Genomic DNA, 23,333 nt, shown 5'->3' with positions numbered 1-23,333 from the left:
ATGCTGACAAGGTGCCTCATGGCAGGGCAGATGTCATTGGAAACAGTGGCGCATTTATCATACTGTAGTGTCATACAGACTCCTTAGTTACCATTACCCAAGGGTTTCTCACCATCCAAAGATGAAGTGGACAACTGAGAATAGCCCGCCCTGAGCCTTTGGGGAGGGCGGTATATAAATCTAATAAATAAATAAATGGACCCAACTTCCCTTTCCAGCCTTGCATATAAATTCCCCAAATATATAAACCAACAGCACCTTTTTATGTACTTCAAATGGCCAAAGAAAAAGAAAAGCCAACCCCACTCAACCTTTGTAAAGGTTCTTTTCCTGGTTGCCCAATTAGCAATTTAGGTTTGTCTTAAGCAAGTACTATGTACAAGCTTTAATGACAATAGTTCTTGGATTAAGCACAGCATTTACTCTTAACCGAATGAGTGACTAGTTTGCAAAGCAGTTGACGGCTAAAGTTTTTTTTTTTTACTCCATTAACTCAGGAAGCAAACATTTATTTTCGGTTTTGATGATATGATACATTTTGTACAGAACTAGATCTTGAAGTGGAAAACTTAAGTTCAAAGTTGGTCATACTTGTATTCCAGACTCCCCAGCCAACTTAGTGAAGCTTTCCTGGCATTCTGGTATGATCCTGACCATCAAAGTAAGCTATTCTGAATTCCTGTAACAGCAATACTTCTATAGCACTTCGAATACAGAATGTGCTTCACATAATCTTAGGATAGGGGTGGCCAACCTGCGGCTCTTCAGCTGTCTATGGACTGCAATTACTGAGCCCCTGTCAGAGACACATGGTAATTGTAGTCCATGAACATCTATAGAGCCACAGTTTGGACACCTGTTTTTAGAGATTGTTGCAATGGATCCATAAAGCAGGCTGTGATTATCCTGCCAATAAACATGAGATGCTGCATTATACTGATGGATCAGATCACTGGTCCATTAAGTTCATTACTGTCAACTCAGATGGGCAGTTCTCTAGGGCTGTGGTATTGCACATCAAATATTGTGTGTGTCAAGTGCCAAAGTACTGTCAATCACTTTCGACTTACAGTCACTCTATGAGTTACTGCCCTTTGAAATGTCCGCTGGGGTAGTCAAACTGTGTCCCTCCAGATGTCCATGGACTACAATTCCCATGAGCCCCTGCCAGCGAATAGGAATTGTAGTCCATGGACATCTGGAGGGCCACAGTTTGACTACCCCTGATCTACAGCCTTGCTCAGGTCTTTGAAACTAAGGGCCATGGCTTCCTTTGAACCAGCTCATCTCATGCTGGGTCTTTTCCAGTTGCTTTCAACTTTTTCTGGCATTTTCTTTCCAGCGACTTATCTTCCCACGATCTGACCAAAATATGATATCCTCAATTTAGTCATTTTAGCTTCTACAGAGAGTTCAGGCTTGGTTTGGTATAGAATGCATTTGTCCTTCTGTCAGTCTGTGGTCTCCATAAAATTCTCCTCCAATATCACATTTCAAATAAATTCATTTTCTTCCATTCAGCTTTCTTCATTGCCCAACTTTCACATAGTAATGGAGAATTATACGGCATGAATTAACTTAATCTTGGTGGTACATCCTTACACTCAAGAATATTTTCTAGCTTCTTCATGGTTCCCTTTCCTAGTCTCCGTCGCCTTCAGATTTCTTGGTCAGTCTCCTTTTTGCTTGATCATGCCTATTGACTGAACCTTTTGAAGGACTGAACGTGGAAACTTCTGCATTCAAAAGCAGATGCTCTGCCACTGAGCCACGGACTCTCCTCTCCTCTCCTCAGATGGGGGCGGGGTCTGAGGGTCAAGAAAGAGGGACTATCCGATTAGGTGATAGCACACGAGAGATAAAGTAGGGGCCCTGAGATATAGCTCACAACCGAATCCCACCCACATGTACTCTGATTGAGGTGCTGCAAAACTGAGAATGCTGAGCTAGATGTACTGATGGTCTTGATTCAGTTGAAGGTAGCTTCATATGTTGAGTTCAGTGGAATTTCTTTTCCAACAACGGTGCTTTAGTCTCCTCTACTATGTAGGTGCAGTTTCAGGGTTGCTTCTAAAAACTCTGAAACTTTCTATAAAAGCCCTCCCCATTGCTACATCCCCATCGCTACAAGCTTGCCTGTATGTAGATATGTCATTTTTTTAAACACAGAAGGTTTTGCACACAGATACACATGTATAGGATATGGAAATAATTGAAGTGTATATGTTTGTACAAAAATTCATCTCCCCCTCCCTTGAGGAGAACCCTCAGTTTGGCAGTCTGCGTTTCCTTGGGAGACAGTTTTCTTAGCATCCTCTGCAGTTGCGTCCATTTATGGGAGACGTTATTTCTCAGACATAATCACAGGTCTTTTCCTTCCCTCCCATCTCATAAAAATGGTTCGAGATCCTTGCTAGCACTTGTTAGAGTGGCTACATGGTTTAGCTGACGGATTTTGTACAGAATGTTCTTTCGCTTTAAGTCTCAGGTCTGCAATACTAGAAGTTTTCCTTTCAGCTGCTAGTGGGTCAGCAAAGGCCATCACAATGGGGTCTGCTGATGGGCCAGGACCTTTCATTAGGATGGAAGCAGTTGTCACAAGTGGGTTTAGAGCGTTGAGGAACCTATATTCATTGCAAAAGAAAAGGAAGATCAAGATCAATTACTTTAAGGAACAATATTTGCTTCCTCATGAGACAAAAGAGAAAAAGATTTCCATCTCATCTCTCGTCTCTCTAGACGTAGCTCACAAACAAAAATTTAAAAAAGAATATATCAAATTAGAACAAATGAACCAAATGTAAGAAATCAGCACTGATCAGCAGTAACATTAAGATTGCAGCTTGGCATTCTATGTCCATTTTCCTTCATATACATTCTATTACTGTGTGATAGGCCAATATTATTTCTCCCTCTACAATATGAGAAAACGGTCCTTCTATATTACATAGATAACAGAAAAATATCTCAACTAATGATATGATGCTGTATCACAAAATATAGAAAAGTCCATCCTTGTGATATTATAGAACAACTTCAGTAATAAGTTCTCATAGGTTGATGAGTATCTAGATGTAAGCCTGTTTTGTAGTTTATCTTCCTTAGAAGTTATTCATATTAGATCTTACTCAAAAATTATCTCCTTAAAATTAACCATAATCATTGAAACACAAAGGAAACCACACAACTAAATGGAATCTTAGTGTTATAAAGGAGCATATCCTATGTTAAACTTGCCTCTTATTTGCAACTCAACTTTTACCCAAGAAGCAAGGCAGTCCATTAACCTTTCCTTAATTGCATGCAAAGCCTTCTGCTCTAGTACTCATTGACAAAAATTTTTTTTTCTATTTCTTAGATTTTTATACCGCTCTCCCATACGGCTTAGAGCGGTTAACATGCAATGTCGCGGGGTAGTACATGGAACGATCTAAGCATATAATAGTCAGAAATAACATCAACAATAATCCAACAGTGGTTTTAGCTTAACATAATTTCTATGGTTTGATCAACAATAATATAACTGGGATGACAACTTAGATGAATCCCCCAGAGAGATCAGACTGGTTCAGACCATGAAGGAGGTGTCTGAGGGGGACCTGTGGATGTTATTGGGTTGGTCGATCTCAGGCAAATGCCTGGTGGAGGAGCTCCCTTTTGCAGGCTCTGTGGAATTGTGGGAGTTCAGGCAGAGCCCTGATCTCTTCAGCGAGCTCGTTACACCAGGTGGGGGCAAGGACAGAAAAAACTCTGGCCTTTGTTGAGGACCTCAGGGCTTTGTGTTGTTTGACATATTCATAAGTGATTTGGAAGAAGGAACAGTAGAGGTACTTATTAAATTTGCAGATGATACTAAATTGGGAGGAGTGGCAAACACAACAGAAGACAGAATCAGGATGCAAGATGGAAGACTGGGCTCAAATTAATAAAAGGAATTGCAATAGTGAAAAATGTAAAGTTCTGCATTAATGTAGGAAAAATCAAATGCATCATTACAGGGATACCTGTCTTGGCAGTAGTATGTATGAAAAGGCATACACTGAACATGAGTCAGCAGTGGGACTCAATGGCTAAGGCAAATGAGATTTTGGACAGTATCAAAAGAAGTATAGTGTCCAGCTCATGCAAGGTGATGGTACTGCTTTACTCTGCTCTGGTTAGACCTTACTTAAGAGTACTGTGTTCAGTTTTGGGCACCACAACTGAAGAAGGATGTAGACAAATTGGAGCACATCCAGTGGAGGGCAATAAAAATGGTGAACGGTTTGGAGACCAAGATGTATAAGGAAAGGTTGAGAGAGCTTGGTCTGTTTAGCTTGGGGAGAAGAAGACTAAGGTGATATGATAGACATCTTCAAGTACCTGAAGGGCTGTCATACAGAGGATGGAGTAGAGTTGTTTTCTGTGGTCCTCAGAGGGATGAAATTAATTCAAAAGAATTTTTGGCTAAACACCCGGAAGAAGTTCCTGACCATTACAGCAGTTCCTCAGTGGAAAAGGCTTCCTTGGGTGGTAGTGGGTGGTTCTTCTTTGGACTTTTTAAAGCAGAGGCTAGATAACTATCTGATAGAAATGCTGATTTTGTGATTTTTTATGCCTACTTTTCTCCTGAGCATCTTGAAACATAACTCCTCCTCCCAAACCTCACAACAACCCACATTTAGATACAAATGTAATTGACAATTGCATTATACCTACAATACACCTTGTCACCTTCAGAAAGTGAAAATTGTTTCATCCAACCCTCATATCCAGCACAAGCACAGAGCCCCAAACAGCAGCACAAATGCATATGAGCTGCTTGCCCCGAGGAATGCAAAGTCAGCACAAGCCTAGCAACATCACAGGATGGATACTTATCCCTGATGCTTTAGGCTGATCCAGCATTAAGCAGGTAGTTGGACTAGATGGCCTGTCTGGCCCCTTCCATCTCTATGATTCTAAACTTACCCTTGAGTAGTCAAGCATGGGGACTGACCAAAGACCAGCTCCTTAGATAATATATTATCTTTCCTTTAATGATAAACAAAAAACCTGAAGGGTGTTTTCGTAACATACTTATTTTCAATGTATTATGTACTTATTTTCCCCACCAGTGGATGGAAGGGATTTCTCTGAGCACAGTGTAGCTCAAACTTCTTTGCTGTTCTTGATGATCAGGACACTGGCATGAATATCCGGGGGGGGGGGGGGGACTGGTAAAAACTGCTTCCGTCTCTCTCAGCAGAAACTTTCTGCTGGAGCCAACCAATTGATTCTGGGCAACAGATCAATAAGAAAAACTAACAAGTCCCATTCTAAGCACAGTTTGAATAACCATTAAAACCAAGGAACTTATACATACCTATTTGCATAGAATTAGGTTGATAAAACATGCATCTTTGCATTATAACTCAATATGCAGTCTTTGTATTTACCTTCCAAGTTGAGGGCTTAACACTGGATTTCGGAAAAGGGATGTCCAGGTTAGGCTGCCAAGGCCAAATGGTGCCACTGCCGTTGAGCTGAAAGCTGGTGCCACTGAGGGCACAGCCATGGTGGAAATTGGCAAAGATCGCCAGGCAGGGTCCAAGAGAGAGGTCTGACTCAGCGGAACATCCAAGTACAGGCCCAAAGGAGGTGTCAAGGAGATCCCAGGCATGCTGCCTAAGAGTTCGGTTTTCTCTTGTTTTCTCCACTTCGCCCTGCGGTTCTGAAACCAAACCTTCCCCCCCAAAAAAGAAAGGAGGAAAGCTTAAGAAATGACATACCACTCCAATTCTCTTCTGAGAGTGGAAAGTAAAATGCTGGAAATACATCATGTTCCATGGGTTAGCAGTCACCAATACAGCCTTGTGAAATTCAGAGAAGTTATTGTTCCTCTTATGAAAGCTTTATCGATTAAATCCCATGAATTATATGTTAAGGCGGGCTTCTCTCCTATAGCTCAATTTTGTGACAATGAACTAATGACCACTGCATTTCTATTATGTTTACTTTGCTACTTGCATACAGTTATTGTGTTTTCTTCCTACTTCAGTCTCCGAAAGACTGTCATGATATAAGTGATGAAACCCATGTTAATTCATGTTGCAAATGCATGGCTTGTGTAAAGCCACCTAGCAAGTTCTCAGCAAATGCAAGATCTGAACCAGGACTCTTACAAATCATAGTTCTTTCTCTTGGCCACTATGACATACTAAGGATTTCAGCATCTTCCTCGTGCTACCTACCAACATATTGTCCTTTCTTAATGCTCTGATCAATGACATAGTAGGATCTATAGGTTTCAGATTGTTACTTGACTGCACCTAGTCACAATAGACCAGGGGTAGTCAACTTGTGGTCCTCCAGAGGTCTATGGACGACAGCGTTTGCTGGCAGGGGCTCATGGGAATTGTAGTCCATGGACATCTGGTGGACCACAGGTTGACTACCCCTGCGATAGAAAACTTGCCATAGCAGAAAAACAAACCTACTATGATCCCAGGACCTGGCATCCCTCTGACATTTTTTTGGGTTTCGGAATTAATTGTATTTGGATATGGCATTATTTTAGCTTAGAGGAATACACAAGAGATAAATGTGCAAAGACAGTACTGAAACAGTGAGAGACAAAATTGTGGAATGATTGAATCAGCACTACCTGTTACTTCATAGAATGCCTTCACTAAAGAAAGAGCTGCATATTTTAAGAACTTTACAAAACAGGAGTGGAGACAAATGAACAAATTCAGACAACATTTGGATTTGGGTTGTTTTAAGACCGCTTGGTGTAGTGGTTAGGAGTGTGGACTTCTAATCTGGCGAGCCGGGTTTGATTCCTCACTCCCCCACATGCAGCCAGCTGGGTGACCTTGGGCTCGCCATGGCACTGATAAAGCTATTCTGACCGAGCAGTGATATCAGGGCTCTCTCAGCCTCATCCACCTCACAGAGTGTCTGTTGTGGGGAGAGGAAAGGGAAGGCGACTGTAAACCGCTTTGAGACTCCTTTGGGTAGAGAAAAGAGGCATATAAGAACCAACTCTTCTTCTTCTAGTTGGAAAAAGAGAATGGGAAGTTAAGATGGAAAAGATGGGTTTTACTCAGGTTGATAAAGAAAAGTGGAGGTGGTACCATGGAGCTATTTAAGAAAGGGGCTTCAGGTATTAGGGAAAATGGAGACTTCCTGGCACTGCTAGGTGAGAGCTGGAGAAGGAAAGCATCATAGATAATGATATAACAGGAAATAAGGATTAACAGATTTAAAGGGAAGGACGGATCTTTGTTGTACCAGCTCAGTCTAGTAGTTAGGAGCGCTGACTTCTAATCTGGCCAACCAGGTTTGAGATGGCCCGCTCCTCCTCCAAGTGCAGCCAGCTGGTGACATTGGGCTGGCCATTTCACTGAGAAAGCTGTTCTGACAGAGCAGTAATCTCAGGGCTCTCTCAGCCTCACCCACCTCACAGGGTGTCTGTTGTTGGGAAAGGAAGCGGTAGAGAAAAGCAGCATATAAGAACCAACTCTTCTTCTTAAATACTTCTATAGCTCTCGCCACAAATTCTACCTAAAGTGTGTGCATGTGCGGGATTTATACCATATTTAGTTTGGGATGGTTTATTTCCTGCATTCTGTCTTCTCCGCTTAAAAAGTGGACAGATATACCGAGAGCAGAGTTCCCTTTAAACAGTAAAGAGGCCATCACTTACTTGAACTCTGGCTTCTGTGAGGTCTAACCGCATTGCAAGTTCCTCCCTGCAAATAGAAAGTCATGTTTTCTTCTTATATTGGAAGCTGAATCGAAATTATATTCAAAGATTCTGACTTCACCTGAAAAAGTTTCACTGTCCCTGTCAACCCAGTACCCATCCAAATCAAACGAACAAACAAACAATCAAGCATTCAGGTGCTCTAAAGCAGGGGTAGTCAAACTGCAGCCCTCCAGATGTCCATGGACTACAATTCCCAGAAGCCTGTTCATATAAACCAGGGTAGTCAAACTGCGGCCCTCCAGATGTCCATGGACTACAATTCCCAGGAGCCCCCTGCCAGCGAATGCTGGCAGGGGGCTCCTGGGAATTGTAGTCCATGGACATCTGGAGGGCCGCAGTTTGACTACCCCTGCTCTAGAGTCACGCCTTTTCGTGGATAAAGGCCATGGGCCGCGGTCCTGCCTATCCTTTCCCCATCGGCGCCTGTTTCTTGGCCCGCGAGATGCTCTAGATGGCCCTCCACTCCACCCATCGTCCCACCCCCGGTCGGGCTACCTGGTGAAGACGTCGGGGTAGTGGGACTTGCGGAAGGCGCGCTCCAACTCCTCCAGTTGCAAATTGCTGAAGGTGGTGCGGTAGCGGCGCTGCTTCCTCTTCAGGGGCCCCGACCCTGTAGCCTCGACGGCGGCTGCGGTTCCTGCCGCGCTCGGGTCGGAGGTGCGTCGTTCCTCCCCGCCGGTTGCCTTGTCTTCGCCGGACGGAAGGATGGACTTCTCGCCCACCGGCATCCAGCCTTGGGAGGGCTCCTGTAGCTCTGCAGGGGTCCCAACTAGGGAGACGCGAAGAAGGGGAGACGGTGGGTGGGTGGGGAGAGGGGGGTAGCAAAGGTGTGTCAGAACTGCGTCCGGACAAGAGACGCCGGCTGCACTCCTTACTGGAGAGTAAGCCTGCCATAGAAGTTATTGTGCCCAGGATCGGGCGGCTGCACAACTCTTTGCAGAGAAGCCTCCTAAGGAAGGTGACCAGATGGTCCCACTTTTGGAGGGACATCTGGGGACACCTGGCAAATTGTGCTTATGTTGAAATTTAAAAAATATATATATTACAATACTATTTTTGCGTTCTATGCGTTCCATGAAACTTTTTGTTGCTCCATATAGACCAAATTTTAAATCAAGAACCCCCCCCCCCCACCCCGTCAATGGTGTCCCGCTTTACCAATGTTAAAATCTGGTCACCTTACTCCTAAGGTGCGATGGCTCAGAAGCCCCCCCTCCAAATAGTGGTCTGTTTGGAGACTGGGCGGGGCCACGGGCGTGCGGTCCATCTGGTCTTCCCAGCTGTGCCTTAAAGCAGACCTTATGGGCTGGGGCTCGACCTGCAAGGGGCCCCTTTCGGACTGGGAGTCTGCGATCCCCCTGCCCCCCTATTCAGATCGGAGGAGAGCAGACTCTCCCCGCGCAGGGGTGGGGAGTTAGGAAGTTGCGGGCTGGACGCTTCCCCGGGAGAAAGTCAGGGTTTCCCTGTCGCCTGGAGCGTTGTGCAGGTGCCGGTCCCGCCACCTCCCCGGCGCCCTCCTTCCCTCCATCGTCAACTCACCGTGGGGTCCCACCGCGGCGCCTCGGCTGCCCAGGATGCTGTCGATGAAGTAGGATGTCAGCAGGTGCAGCGCCGGGGCTGCGGGGCTGCCGCTCTGCATGGCTGCTGCCCGCCCCTTGCCTGGCGCCGGGCTTTATTGGAGCAGGTAGCGCACCCCTCCCTCCCCCCGTTAGCATTTCGGGGCAGGGCAGCAGTTCCCCGGGCAGACACTTTCCCAACGCCGCCGCCTGGCGGGGAAGACTGGCAGCCCCTGTCCCTTGGCAGGAGGACTGGCGCCTCCCTGTGTGCGTGTTTGCGGGGAAGTCGAATTACATAGTTGAATCGGCTGGCAGTGACCCCCCCTGAGGATGTGTCTCCCTCCTGGCAGAGGAGTTGAAAGAGTGTTGCTTCTTAGCCCACGAGGACCGGTGCCAGATTGGCATTTCAGTCGAAGAAATAGCTGGAAAGGAGATCCTCGACCCCCCCTTTCTCCCCTCCGTGCACAATGGACCAGATGCAGTGATTCCAAAAAAGTTCCTCCAGCAGCACAGGAAAAATCTTTCCTCTGCCTTCCTCTTATGACTCATCCACTTTCTTTTCAGAAAAGCCAGGCAAAGCAAAGCTTATGGAGTCCAATGAATTTGTACAGCCCTGACTCTGCATAGGAGCTAGCTGTCAAGGACATAAGACTGTATAAGAAAGGCCAAACCACATGTGGAGTAGGAGTGCCCAACATGTTGTTTCCCTTAAAAGGGGGGAGACTATATGCATCAGAGACTTAGCACTGATGTTTTGGGAAGTTCATCTCTCCCCACAAAGAGTGGGAAGGGGTGTTTCAAATGCAGGTTTCAAAGTCCAAGGCTGTGGAATTGCATCTGTCTGTCTGTCATCTATTATACTTCTATACCACCCTCCATTTTGGCTCAGTTTGCATAGAACACAGAGCATAATTCATAGCACTGAGTAAAAACAATTGCAACAGTGATTTCAATAACTGATGATAATTTCTAAAAGATTTCCTGTAATAGTTCCATATAACAGTTCTCGTACTAATGGAGACAATATTAACTTGCTAATTATGATTCTATATAGGTGGATTGATTCAGGATTCAGTACATGGGTAGGCATTTTCTGGGGCCCAGCAGATGTTGTTGGATTGGTCGACCTCAACCAAATGCCTGGCATTTTGCAGACCCTGTGGAACTATGAAAGTTCAGGCAGGGTCCTGATCTCTTCAGGCAGCTTATTCCACCAGGTGGTGGCCGGGACAGAGAAAGCTCAGGCCCTAGTTGAGGTCGGTGTGCTTCTCTGGGGCCAGGGATCACCAGCCAGTTAGAGATGGCAGAGCATAGGGTTCTTTGATGGGAGTAGGCAGTGAAATGATCTCTCAGGTACACTGGGCCAAGATGATGTATGGCCTTGAAGATGATTATCAAAACCTTAAGCCTGATCCAGAATTCGAGGCAACCAGTGTAGTTGTTGGAGAGTGGGCCGAATGTGGGACCTCCAGGATGTTCACTTCATTCTGGACCAGATGTAGTTTCTGGATCAAGGATGAGGGTAGGCCTATGTAGAGTGAGTTGCAGAAGTCCAGACTAAGTTGACCATCGCATGGATCACTGTGGCTTGGTGTTCTGGGGCTGAGTAGGTTGCTAGTAGTTTGGCATGATGTAGATCAGGGGTAATCAACCTGTGGTCCTCCAGATGTTCATGGACTACAATTCCCATGAGCCCCCTACCAGGAAAAACTGGCAGGGGCTCATGGGAATTGTAGTCCATGGACATCTGGAGGACCACAGGTTGACTACCCCTGATGTAGATGGTAGAAAGCCACCCACACTACTCTTGTGACCTATGCTTCTCTAGAAAGGGAGGCATTGAGGACCATGTCCAGGTTCCTGGTGGAGTGAGCCACTGAAAGTTGCACTCGCCCAGATTGGGAAGACATGCTTCCTCGCTTGGACCCTTCTTGCCCAGCCATTGAAGGGTTGAGCTTCAGACGGCTTTGCTTGAGCCACCTTGTCACTGCTTCTAAGCAACTGGCTAAGCCTTCTGGGGGTGAGTGTAGTCGGCCATCTATCAGGAGGAAGACCTGGGTGTCATCTGCATATTGACGACAACCAAGCCTGAACCTCCGCACCTGCTGAGCAAGAGGGTGCATGAAGATGTTAAATAGGATTGGAGAGAGGACTGATCCGTGTGGGACTCCCATGTGAGCTGGTGGTGGTTTGATAGTTTATCTCCTATTGATACCTTCTGTCTGTGACCCAGGAGAAAGGAGATCAGCCATTTGAGGGCTGTCCCCTGTATCCCAGTGTCAGCAAGGCAGTGAGCTAAAAGATCGTGGTCAACTGTGTGAAACACTGCCGAGAGGTCTAATAGCACGAGCAGCGCTGACGTGCCTCAGTCCAGCTGGCAATGGAGGTCGTCTGTTAGGGTGACTAGTGCTGTTTCGACCCCATGACCAGGTCCGAAGCCTGACTGAGATGGGTTTAGGACTGAGGCCTCTTCCAAGAATTTTGGTATTTGGTCTGCGCCAGCCCTTGCTACCTTATCTCCACCCACGTTCCCTCCCTTCCTTTCTCTTTCTGGTTCAAATTTGTTAAGCCTCTGGAAGCAGGAATCTCTTGCCCCTTCCGTCCCTCCTATTTACATAAAGCCACAACAAAAAAATCCCACTTTAACATAACATTTCCAGCACTTACAGTCGATGAGTGTTATAAAAATTGCCCTTAGACTTGAACCAAGGCATATCCTTAATCTAGTAAATCAGCTGGTTTCTGCACTTGTTTATAACAACATATTTTAAGTACTTAACATTAAGCATTTCTTATAAAACAATATGAACTTCAATCTAGTATTTATAAAAAGAAAATAAAAAAAGGAAAAAAGCCCCTTTATCATGACATTTACAGCTACTTTAGCCCAGTATTTTTTTTAAAAGGGAAATAAAAAAGAGAAGCCCACTTTATCATAACATTTGCAGCTCTTAAATTCTTCAATTCAAAATTTTTAAAAATCTTTGCAGTTACCGTAAGTATTAATGCCATCCATATAAAAGTATACAGAAACAGAAACAGAATATAGAAAAAATGTCAGCCCCCCCCCCCGCCTCCTCCCAGTATTCTTAGGGAAATCTCAGTTCGAGGCTTAGGAAATGAAGTTGTGCCCTTTTCCACAGAATATCTGCCAATGATTCTTGAAACAGTTGCACCTCCTGATTTAGTTTATACTTTGAATACTCTGACTGGAGTCTTGCAGGTCTTGTAAGTCTTCATTCATTCAGTTTTTAACAACCGTACCCTTGCCTCAAAGAGCTCTGGCCAGTGTCTGGGGTCCTCCTGTCCTCAGTTTTATCTATACAATAGCATTTTGTCTGCATATCACTGTGGTTGGTTGGGCTGAGAGAGATTGATTGGCCCAAGGTCACCTAATGGGGCAGAGCAGGGATTTCAGAAAAGACCTCCAAGTCCTAGTCCAGGACCCTAATAAGCACAGGACTGTGATCAGAGACCCTCTCCAACAAAACCCTGTGGTTTCAGGGACTTGTCTCCTACCTGGTGGCCCAGGACAACAAGTTAGTTTATAACAGTGTAGAACTGGCTACCTTGAGTGTTTTCCAAGAGGTGTGTCTTGGGAAGGAACAGCTATCGACAGTATGATATCTACTCTCAACTAGTTCTGTTTAGATAGGACTTCAGGGAAGATTCATAACTCATTATGATTCATAACAGGGAAGATTCATAATTCATAAGATTGTTATGATCTTGTTATTATTGTTATAATGTTATTACTGTTACCTGTTACCATATGTTAATTGTATCCTTTCCTGTTTTCTGTAAACCGCCCTGAGCCCTCGGGGAGGGCGGTATATAAATATAATAATAAAATAATACTTATCTCCCCCACCCCTCCCTAACACTTTGTTTTTTCTTCCTTTGTGGGCATGATTGTCTCAGTATGAGCCACCTTTTACAAATGCATTCAGCTGCTGTAATGGACAGTGAATGGTTAATATATTAGCTCATGTCTTAGAATGTGTTTGGTTCTACAAACTATGCAGAGAGGTTTCTTGGCAGTCACTACTTAAATAAACAAGTATCAGCCTCTTTGTCTCAAAATATTTAAGTCTGGGAAGGCAGAAACATACACACAAGTTCCATTTTATTTCTTTTACATAGAACTCCCCCCTTTACTCAAAGCTATTTCCCTCAGGGAAAAACGACTAGATTCTATGTTAATCTTACTTGACCTGTCGATAAGCAGTTGGGAGTGGTTCTGGTCCACTCTGAATTAATTGATGGTCTTTTGATTGGTCTTGTTCTGCACTGGCCATTCCTTGTAACTTCACGAAAGCTGATGCTGGAATGACATTTGTTGTTCCTTAAGATGCTGCTGGATTCCAGTTGGATTTTCCTGCCACGGACTATTCTCTGAGAACAAAACTGCAAGAAAACTGAATTCCATGCTCCCCCTTGTGGGAATACAGATAGTGTTGTTTAATCTAAATCAGATATGTTCAAATGAGTAGCCGTATTGGTCTGAAGTAGCACAATAAAATCAGAGTCCAGTAGCACCTTTAAGACCGACAAAGATTTATTCAAGGCATGAGCAAGCACTCTTCGTCAGACTGTGATCTTCTTACATGACAGTGGGAATATATAGCAAAAATCAGTTCTGTTACATCTGTGTCACAACCAAATACAGCCAATCCTTTGTCAAAACAGCCAATCAATCCACTATTTTGCTATCCTCGATTTTGCTATATATTCCCTGTCATGTAAGAAGATCACAGTCTGACGAAGACTGCTTGAACTTGAAAGCTCACGCCTTGAATAAATCTTTGTGGGTCTTAAAGGTGCTACTAGACTCTGACTAATTCAGATATATTCTTTCAGTTTAAAGGATAATCAGGGGGGGGGGGATTATATGCCAGTGGTAGGAAGGACTAACAGTGCTAACACTTAGTGGAAATATAAACTCAGAGACTTGCTTTATCAGCAAAGGCAAGAATTTTCTATTCCCTCCCTTCCTGGACCAATACCCACTCTGGGAGGGGAATGAAATTTTGATCAAGGAGATAGTATGCAGAGGGACCGAAAGGAGGGGGGAGGGAGAGCACTCACCAGGCACCTACTAGCTCTGTCAGTGGTCTGAGGCAAGGTGAGGGAAGTTGTTGGACAGTGACAGTTAGGACAGCCCTGGGGCAAAAAGGGCTGGTGCATCTTGTCCAAGCCTCCGTTCCCCCACTTTGGCAGCCCCACTGACCTCTTCTCTCAGTGGTGGTTGGGCAGAGTGGCAGCAACTGTGCCAGCATGTCCCAATTGGCCTGAAGTCCGGACAGTCCCTGCCCACTCTCCATCCACCTACCCTTTACTCTCTTATTTTAACAGCACAAGCTGTTACATACGAGTCGTGTATTTCTGACAAAATGCTGAAGGTTCCAAAGCCTCCTATTGGTTGAATGTCCCTCCCTCAGTGCTGATTGCTGCTCATGCTTAGGATTCCGCACCCCCATTCCTTTCAGGCCTGGTAGCTATGTTCAAACCAGCATAATCTGTTTCAGACATAGAATATCAGTTATCTTTGCCCAAAGAACCACACACACAATAAAGCCAACCAAAACACAGTCATGCTTATGTAAAGTACCCAGGTAACAGCTGAACATATATATATATAGCTGCCATATGTCAAGTCAAATCACAGGTTCATCTGCTCCAGAACTGTCTTCTCTGACAGGCAGTTGCCTTTCCAAGTCCTTGCATTAACCTGAGATCCTCTTAGCTGAAGATGACAAGAACTGCACCTGGGATGTTCTGCATGCCAGGCATGCGATGACAGAAACATATCCCAACTAACAATGTGATCCATTATCACAAATTCAGAAAAGTCCCATCCTTGTGATATTGCAGAACAGCTCCTGTAATAAATTGTAGTAAATAACAAGCATCTAGATGTAAGCCCATTCCATAGGTGATCTTTCTTAGCAGTTATTCTTAGTTGATCTTCCTCAGAAATGATCTCCCTCATATTTACAGTTCAGCTTTTATATAGGAAGCCTATCCTTAATCTGGTACAAAACCTTGTGCTCTAATACTTGCTTTCTGAGGAAGTTCTGCTAAGAATAACTTCTGAGGAAGATCAAAAATAAAGCATTATTAGTTATGATGTTTTTCGGTCATGTACGTCATATGTAAGGACCATATATGTTTTATTAACCATAAAATAGAGTAGCCATAAGAGCCTCTTGTGGTGCAGAGTGGTAAGGCAGCGACATGCTGTGCCTGAAAGCTGTCTGTCCATGAGGTTGGGTGTTCGATCCCAGCAGCCGGCTCAAGGTTGACTCAGCCTTCCATCCTTCCGAGGTCGGTAAAATGAGTACCCAGCTTTCTGCTGGGGGGTAAACGGTAATGATTGGGGAAGGCACTGGCAAACCACCCCATATTGAGTCTGCCATGAAAATGCTGGAGGGCATCACCCCAAGGGTCAGACATGACCCGGTGCTTGCACAGGGGATACCTTTACCTTTAGAGTAGCCATAAATCACAATGACTGCTGGTTTGGGGGATTTTACACTATGTTTATTTTTCTGCCAAGCACCACTGTGTTAGTGACCTGCCATTGTATTCCACTTATGAAGATCAATCAAATGCATCAGGAATTAAAAAAAACAAGAACCTTAAGATGAAATAGCTCGTCTTTGGCATTTGTGGTTCTATCCTGTATAAACAAAAGATACATGAACACCCGGCACAAGACGCCTATCAGCCCTGAAGCCTCACCAGAGGAACAGCACTGGTGGTCACAGGCCAAGACCCCAGCAAGCCATGGAAGGCAACATTGGAGAAGGCAATCTACCCTGACAGCTGAGATAGCCCTCACTCCTATATGAAAGCCCAGCACCCGTTCCTGTATACCAGGGGTAGTCAAACTGCGGCCCTCCAGATGTCCATGGACTACAATTCCCAGAAGCCCCTGCCAGCATTCGTGAATGCTGGCAGGGGCTTCTGGGAATTGTAGTCCATGGACATCTGGAGGGCCGCAGTTTGACTACCCTGTATACATTGCAAGCTAAGTTTGTCTCTTGTTCTCAGGCAATGGCTGTAGCAATTTATAAGTGCATGAAGGCTTCACTTTATTCCTCTTAAAAAACTGCTGTTCTGAATGCAGTTGAATGCTATTTAATAGCTTGTAGGCACTATAAATCCCTAGCTGTGGTTGCCTCCAGGGCATGCCTACCAATTTGTCAGGGTGTCGTGGCAGTTATGTTGCTTAGAATGGAAATAAGTGGGGAAACGTTCAATTTAAAATAGCTACCTTGGCTTTGATCGAATGACGTGTGTTCGGGGTGTTTTCTTCTTAAAATAGTCAGTACCTAAATGGGAGGGAATTATTGCATATCGTTTTGGGAAGTTAAAACACAGCTGGATTTATATTTTGTTGCAGGTTTAACGGACACGTCGGAATGTGGTGTGGTTTTAGGGTTCCAGCTTTGTGCTTCTAAGAGCAGCCAGATATTATATGGTATGGAAATAAGGGGATGTAGATAAGATCTGCACTAAATTTCATCCCAATAATGACAGAAGTGCAAGGCCTAGAAGGGCAAAGATGATTGATATAATTATGCAGAGGATAGAGAAAGGGTTGTCTGCTCTGGGTTTTCTCAGCTCTACTACAGAGAAAACTAAGTACACGGACAAAAGTAAGAAGGGGTCCTTTAGACGAGTGGTCCCCAATCTTTTATCACCGGAGACTGGTCAACGCTTACTAAGGCCCGGGGGGGGGGGGAGTAGGCTTTTGCCGAGGGATGTTGCTGCCTGAGCCCCTGCTCCACTTGCTTTCACGCTGGCGTCCCTGACTTCCCGCCGCCCGCTGGGGGGTGCTACCAGCAGAAGCTGCACAGTGCTAACCGAGGGAGAGTCCCAGCCATGGCGGCCACCGGAAAGCACCAAAAGTGAGCTGAAATGCACAGCCGTTTCAAAGGGAGAATTTAATAACTTGCATACAAAAAGAGACTGTGGAAGGGATATTGTCAGACTGATTAAGCTTATCCTTGATTAATAGGATCATTTGCGGGGCTGGCGGAGAATCAAGGGGGTAATAAATCAAAGACAATATTTTTTAGCAGCTCTTTGCAATTTGAAGCCTTAATTGTATAACTCTCTTGTCAGAGCTAATCTGAAACTCTTTTTCACCCCTTAACCAATGTGACACTCCACAAAACCTTGAGTGGGTGACATTAAATGTGCAGAAACATCCACACTGGTTAGAACGGTATCTCTGTGTGAGACAGATGGTGCTTCACAATCTTTTGGGTTAGATACAGACGAAAATATCCATTATTGTTGGATTATCAGAAATAATTTTCCTGCCTCTCCCAACACAGCCTACTGATCTTCCCAAAATGCTGCACCTTGTGGACAGAGGACCCTCAAAAATTGTATGAGGCAAACAGAGGAGTTGAAACTGAAAGGGGAAATTGATGGGAAGTTTTCCCTTCTGTTAGGGTAGACTTAGTTTGGATCTAGCCCATTAGCTGGTTTTTCCCTCAGTTAAAATGAGAAATTTGAAATAGGAAGCTTTGAAATTAAACCTTTTTGGGTACGTACAATTAGAAGCAGCTGTCCTTAGAAGACACTTATGCTTCCACATGAATCAAAAGGCCTCCTAATGAAAGGGACTGGTCCATGCAGAGATGCAATGAGCAGCATTCTCTGCAAATGGATTTTTCCACAGTGTCTATATCAGAAGCAACTGAATTTCAGTGAATGGATATACACAGTGAAACTCTCAATAGAGGTAGAATGGAAGGAGGTGACGTCAAAGCATACAATGATTCATGCAAAGAGGCATTAATTTACTAATTAATGTATTTCCCAGGGCATATTTTCAGTTTTCTCACAGGATGTTTCAACATGTAATCTGGTATGCAGACGATTTGAATGCTGAGGTGAATCTGTGATGCAGTCTGCATTCACAGCTTAATTGTGATGCTTACTGAATTGAAATCAATATCCCTTTAATCTGCATCCTACACTCTGTCCCTGCACTCTGCATCTATCTTCTTTCTCAGAGACAGTGCTATGGAGACATTAAAAATACTCTCTGTAAATGTTAATGGCTTAAATTCATCCTCAAAATGCTCCAAAATATTTAAACAGCCTAAAAAACCCTGAGCAGCTACTATCTGCTTGCAAAAACCCATGTCAAAAGAAAACACCAAAACATATTGAGGACAAACAAATTAGGAAAAGAATTTGCGGCATCAGCATCCATGAAAAAGAGAAGGGAGGTGACCTATGTTGTGAATCCTAATGTAAAGGCAGATGTCCCTCTACAAGATCCTGATGGCCGCTTCATCACGTTAAACATTCATTTTCCAGATGGACAGAAGTGTGTGCTGGCTAATATTTATGCTCCAAATAATGCCAAAGACAAATTTTATGAAGAATGTTTTAAAATCATAGTGAGATAGCTGATACAGGACTAATTATTCTTGGAGACTTCAACACGAATTTGAACCCCTAGCTTGATAAATCTCATAAGAGTGCAGGAGTTCCATTGCCAAAATCAGCATCCACAAATTTTCAGCTTTACTCACTAGTTGACCTCTGGAGAGAACTCCATCCCCATGCCTGTCAATATACCTGTTGTTCACATCGCCATGCTCATATTCAAGGACTGATCAGTATTGGAGTTTGAGATTATTGCTGCTGAAGATTGTGAGCATGGAAATTTTGCCTAGAACTTTTGCTGATGACAGCCCACTGTTGGTTGAGTTTAACTATCGAAGGGTGGGCATGAGGAGATGGAGAATGAAGGATTATATCTTGCATGATCTGAAAAATCTGCAGAAGTGTGAGGCTGACCTGCTAGAATTTTTCCAAAATAATCTGTACACCGCCCGTGGCGCCGCGGGCGCCACGGACTAAATAAAACAGTAAGGGGTTCTGGGGCGGGATGTGTCCGGGATGAGGAAGGGTCCGGATTGGACCCTTCCTCATGACAGACAACCGGAGGGACCAAACGGCAGGCGCGAAGCGCCTGCCGATTGGTCCCTCCGATTCCCAGCCCCAGCAACTGCGAGCCGCGCTCAGCGCGGCTCGCAGTTGCTCCCGGCCTGACGTGGTGAGAGGCGCGAAGCGTCTCTCACCGCGTCAGGCCGGCCCCAAGGAAGCCCCCGCCGCAAACACAAGACTCCAGCCGCCGAGAAGCTGCAGAAAAAAAAAAAACACCCCCGGAGGAGCCTTTCGCCGCTAGCGCGACGAGAGGCAGCAGAAAAAAAAACCCCTGTAGGAGCTCCAAGCCGCCGCGCCGACGAGAGGCAGCAGAAAAAAAAAAAACACCCCCGGAGGAGCCTTTCGCCGCTAGCGCGACGAGAGGCAGCAGAAAAAAAAACCCCTGTAGGAGCTCCAAGCCGCCGCGCCGACGAGAGGCAGCAGAAAAAAAAAAAACACCCCCGGAGGAGCCTTTCGCCGCTAGCGCGACGAGAGGCAGCAGAAAAAAAAACCCCTGTAGGAGCTCCAAGCCGCCGCGCCGACGAGAGCTAGCAGAAAAAAAAAACCCTGCAGGAGCCTTTCACAGCTCCAAGCAGCAGAAAAAAAACCCCGGAAGGAGCCTTTCACAGCTCCAAGCAGCAGAAAAAAAAACCCTGTAGGAGCCTTTCGCAGATCCAAGCAGCAGAAAACAAAACCCTGAAGGAGCCTTTCCCAGCTCCAAGCAGCAGGAAAAAAAACCCCTGTAGGAGCTCCAAGCCGGCACGCCCACGAGAGCTAGCAGAAAAAAAAAACCCTGCAGGAGCCTTTCACAGATCCAAGCAGCAGAACAAAAAACCCTGTAGGAGCCTTTCGCAGATCCAAGCAGCAGAAAACAAAACCCTGAAGGAGCCTTTCCCAGCTCCAAGCAGCAGCTCCCTGTAGGAGCTCCAAGCCGGCACGCCCACGAGAGCTAGCAGAAAAAAAAAACCCTGCAGGAGCCTTTCACAGATCCAAGCAGCAGAAAAAAAACCCCGGAAGGAGCCTTTCGCAGATCCAAGCAGCAGAAAACAAAACCCTGTAGGAGCCTTTCCCAGCTCCAAGCAGCAGAAAACAAAAAAACCCTGTCGGAGCCTTTCACAGCTCCACGCAGCAGAAAAAAAAACACCTCCTGGTGTCCCCTGGGTCCTAGCGCCCATTGCATTCCTGGTTGCAATGGGCTTTCTTGCTAGTAAAATAATAAAATGCCAGATGTCAAGTTGCCTACATTGTGGGATGCAAGTCAAACTTTTATGAGAGGAACCTTAATACAGATGAATACCCAGATCAGAAGGAAAAAGGAATCTGAATTGAAAGGAATTTGAACTATTCTTCAAAAACTGGATAGGCAACATCAGGCACATCAATCAAAGATTAGAATTTTGAGGATGACAGATGCAATTGAAGCAGAAGAAATGAGGAAAACATTGGATAATTAAAAACAATTTTTTTTGAATGTGCAGGTAACCCTGGAAAATGGCTGGTAGATTGCAGAATTTTTTTTTTCAAAAGCAAGCTATCTCCAGGTTAAAGCATGAAGGAAATTAATTTGCAACTGAAGCAGAAATTAAGAGATGCCTTGTTAAATTTTTTCAAAATATCTATCATACAGATAAGACCCAGATGGTTGATACTGCTCTTTCTTACCTAAAAGACATTCCGACAAACAGGTTTTTGGAAGAACATCATAAAATTCTGAACCAAAGAGTTTCAACTCAGTCAGTCAGATTTGACAGAGTTTCAACTCAAGAATTAAGACACCTGGGCCAGATGGGCTCTCTCCGACATACTATAAGAAGCTTGTACAAGTGGTCACGGCACCCTTGTTTCAGATCGTTAATGATGTAAAAAGAGCATCTAGATAAGAAGCTACTCAACTCCTGGCAAAAAGCTTCAATCACTCTTATTTGTAAAGACGGATGTGACTCACTTTCTCTACATTCTTATAGACCTATCTCTCTGCTTAATGTAGATTACAAGATCGTTGCTAAGGTCTTAGCTGAAAGATTGAAATGATGTATTGGAGATGTGGCACGTACAGATCAGATTGGTTTTATGCCAAAAAATATATGAGGAATAATATTTGTTTTGTTCTAAATGCTATGGACTATGTATGGAAAAATCGACACCAGGCAGCATTTATCTTTCTTGATGCTGAAAAAGCATTTGACAATGTTTCATGGAGGAGGTTTCCTTCCAGCTCTGTTATTCGTTGTTTCAAAAGAAACAACGAATTGACTGGCTGACTATAATTTAGCAGCACAATGGAGAAAGGGTGAAAAAAAAACCTAATTGTGTTACCTTTAAACTATTATGTGAATTGGGAGATTTATCAAATAACAATTTTATAATTTGCCAATACTTACAGAGCGATCAGATTGAGGTTCTGTAGCCTATAGTGCAACAGTCCTCTAGTTTGTTACCACTTCATCAGAAAGACAAAGCTAAATAGCTATTGAGCTTAGTATATAATGATCGTGACACCACATTTAAAGCTGTACGTACAATGTCATGTCATTCTAAACCCAATTAGTACACAAAGTCAAAAATTTTAAAAGGCGTTTAGTTCCCATGAGTGGTTAAGATCATGTGGATATAAAGTGCAAAGTCTAAAAATAATATAGTTTTCTTCCTGGAGGAGCAGATGTTGAAGGTCTGTATGATCATGTTTTTTTCCTTTTCAGTAGCTTTAAGGCAACAACCGAAAAGTTGTTCTCAGAATGTTGTTTCTCTGTAAAATGTTGAATCAGAGAATTGTCTCCAGTTCTACTTCTGATTTGGGAGTGATGTTCAGTGATGCCATGTTTCACAGCTCGAGTTGTCTGACTATTGTGCCATTTGTTACAATCACAACTTAAGGCATACATCACATATCTGGTATTACAATAACAAAAATTTATGTACAGTTTAAAGTTCACACCAACCTTTTTAACAATCTTAGTAGTTATAAACAGTTGACAAACACTAAGTTTACACAAGGAAAATTCCCCAAAGAAGCCACTATATTGCTCATGTCTGCCCTGACCAACCACTGTCTGAGTACGCCAACATCCTGTGTGTGTGTGTGTGTGGTGGGTAGTTGGCAGTTTGGAATCTTTTCAACGATGTTCCACTGTTTATAAATTAAAGACTTAATTCTGGTGCACAGAGGAGAAAATTTTAGAGAGCAAGGAAATCTATAGTCAGATGTTATATTTGTTCTGTTTGCAGGAGTATATCCCTTGGTTGATGAGAAGCCCTGAATTCTGCTTTACTGATGATCATATGAATTTTTATCAATAGTTTTTCAAAAAGGGTGTACTGCGAGTCTGTGTTGTGAGTCTGCATATAATTCAAATTCAACTTTACAAAAATGGTAACATCGATTCATTAATTTGATAGGAAAACTTTACATTGCTATCATAACTATTCAGGAAAAGAAAGAGCAGATTCTCTTGAGCTGATGACAAAAACCAAGTCATTGATAAACCTTTTGAATAACAAAATGTTTATCAAACCACCTATTAATTTTTTAATCTATAATATATTCCCTCTCAAATTTGATCATTACAAGATAGGTGCTAAACTGGATTCCATGCAAATTCCAAAAACTTGAAGAAGAAAAAACTAATCAAATTATTCAGTCAGATCCAGGAGAAAATGGATTGGGGGATGCATTTGTCTAGAATTATGAAGAGCTGTTTTACACACCTTTCTAAATCATGAGGAATAACCATATAAAGAGAATTCACATCTTCAGTGACAAAAACTGCACCCTCTGGGATTAACATGTTTTCTACTTGATTGATAAAGTCTGTGGTATCTTTCATATATGATGGAGTGTCTCTTGTGAGGGGATTTAGAAAGGAGTCTACAAATTTAGATGCTGTGTACCTAGGTCTCCCAGGCACAGGGGATATTGATTTATGTATTTTAGGAAGCAGATAAAACATTGGGACAAGGATATTTAGTAACTAAACACCTAGTCTCTTTAAACGTAAGCCCTAAAGCACTTACTTCATTAACCAATAACTGTAGAGTGTGTCTAATTCTGTTTGTGATATCACCATTCAAAGGTTTATAAAAGTTTT

The 23,333-nt window shown here is 43.8% G+C and overlaps 2 protein-coding genes across 4 annotated transcripts in view; one reads left to right on the top strand and one right to left on the bottom strand.

Annotated features, from left to right (window-relative positions):
- Positions 1 to 23,333, top strand: part of IL1RAPL2 (interleukin 1 receptor accessory protein like 2) — a 592,622-nt gene that overhangs the window by 11,269 nt on the left and 558,020 nt on the right. The gene's annotated exons all lie outside the window — the stretch shown is intronic.
- Positions 1,210 to 9,425, bottom strand: LOC143822647 (aristaless-related homeobox protein-like). Its single transcript, XM_077308041.1, has 5 exons — positions 9,272 to 9,425; positions 8,228 to 8,501; positions 7,670 to 7,715; positions 5,418 to 5,704; positions 1,210 to 2,624 (listed from the first exon to the last, which is right to left on the bottom strand). The coding sequence occupies exons 1-5, from the start codon at positions 9,369 to 9,371 to the stop codon at positions 2,414 to 2,416; spliced, it is 918 nt and encodes a 305-aa protein (XP_077164156.1). The 5' UTR covers positions 9,372 to 9,425; the 3' UTR covers positions 1,210 to 2,413.

The sequence above is a fragment of the Paroedura picta genome, chromosome 13 (genome assembly GCF_049243985.1).
Source record: "Paroedura picta isolate Pp20150507F chromosome 13, Ppicta_v3.0, whole genome shotgun sequence".
NCBI classification, from domain to species: Eukaryota; Metazoa; Chordata; class Lepidosauria; order Squamata; family Gekkonidae; genus Paroedura; species Paroedura picta.
Note: the sequence above shows the minus strand (reverse complement) of the source record. Positions and strands in the feature narration are given on the sequence as shown.

Coding starts and splice junctions, on each gene's coding strand:
- LOC143822647 (XM_077308041.1), bottom strand. CDS start 9,371: ATGCAGAGCGGCAGCCCCGCAGCCCCGGCGCTGCACCTGCTGACATCC. Junction 8,502..9,271: donor CGCCGCGGTGGGACCCCACG/GTGAGTTGACGA, acceptor GCGTCTCCCTAG/TTGGGACCCCTGCAGAGCTA. Junction 7,716..8,227: donor TACCCCGACGTCTTCACCAG/GTAGCCCGACCG, acceptor TTCTATTTGCAG/GGAGGAACTTGCAATGCGGT.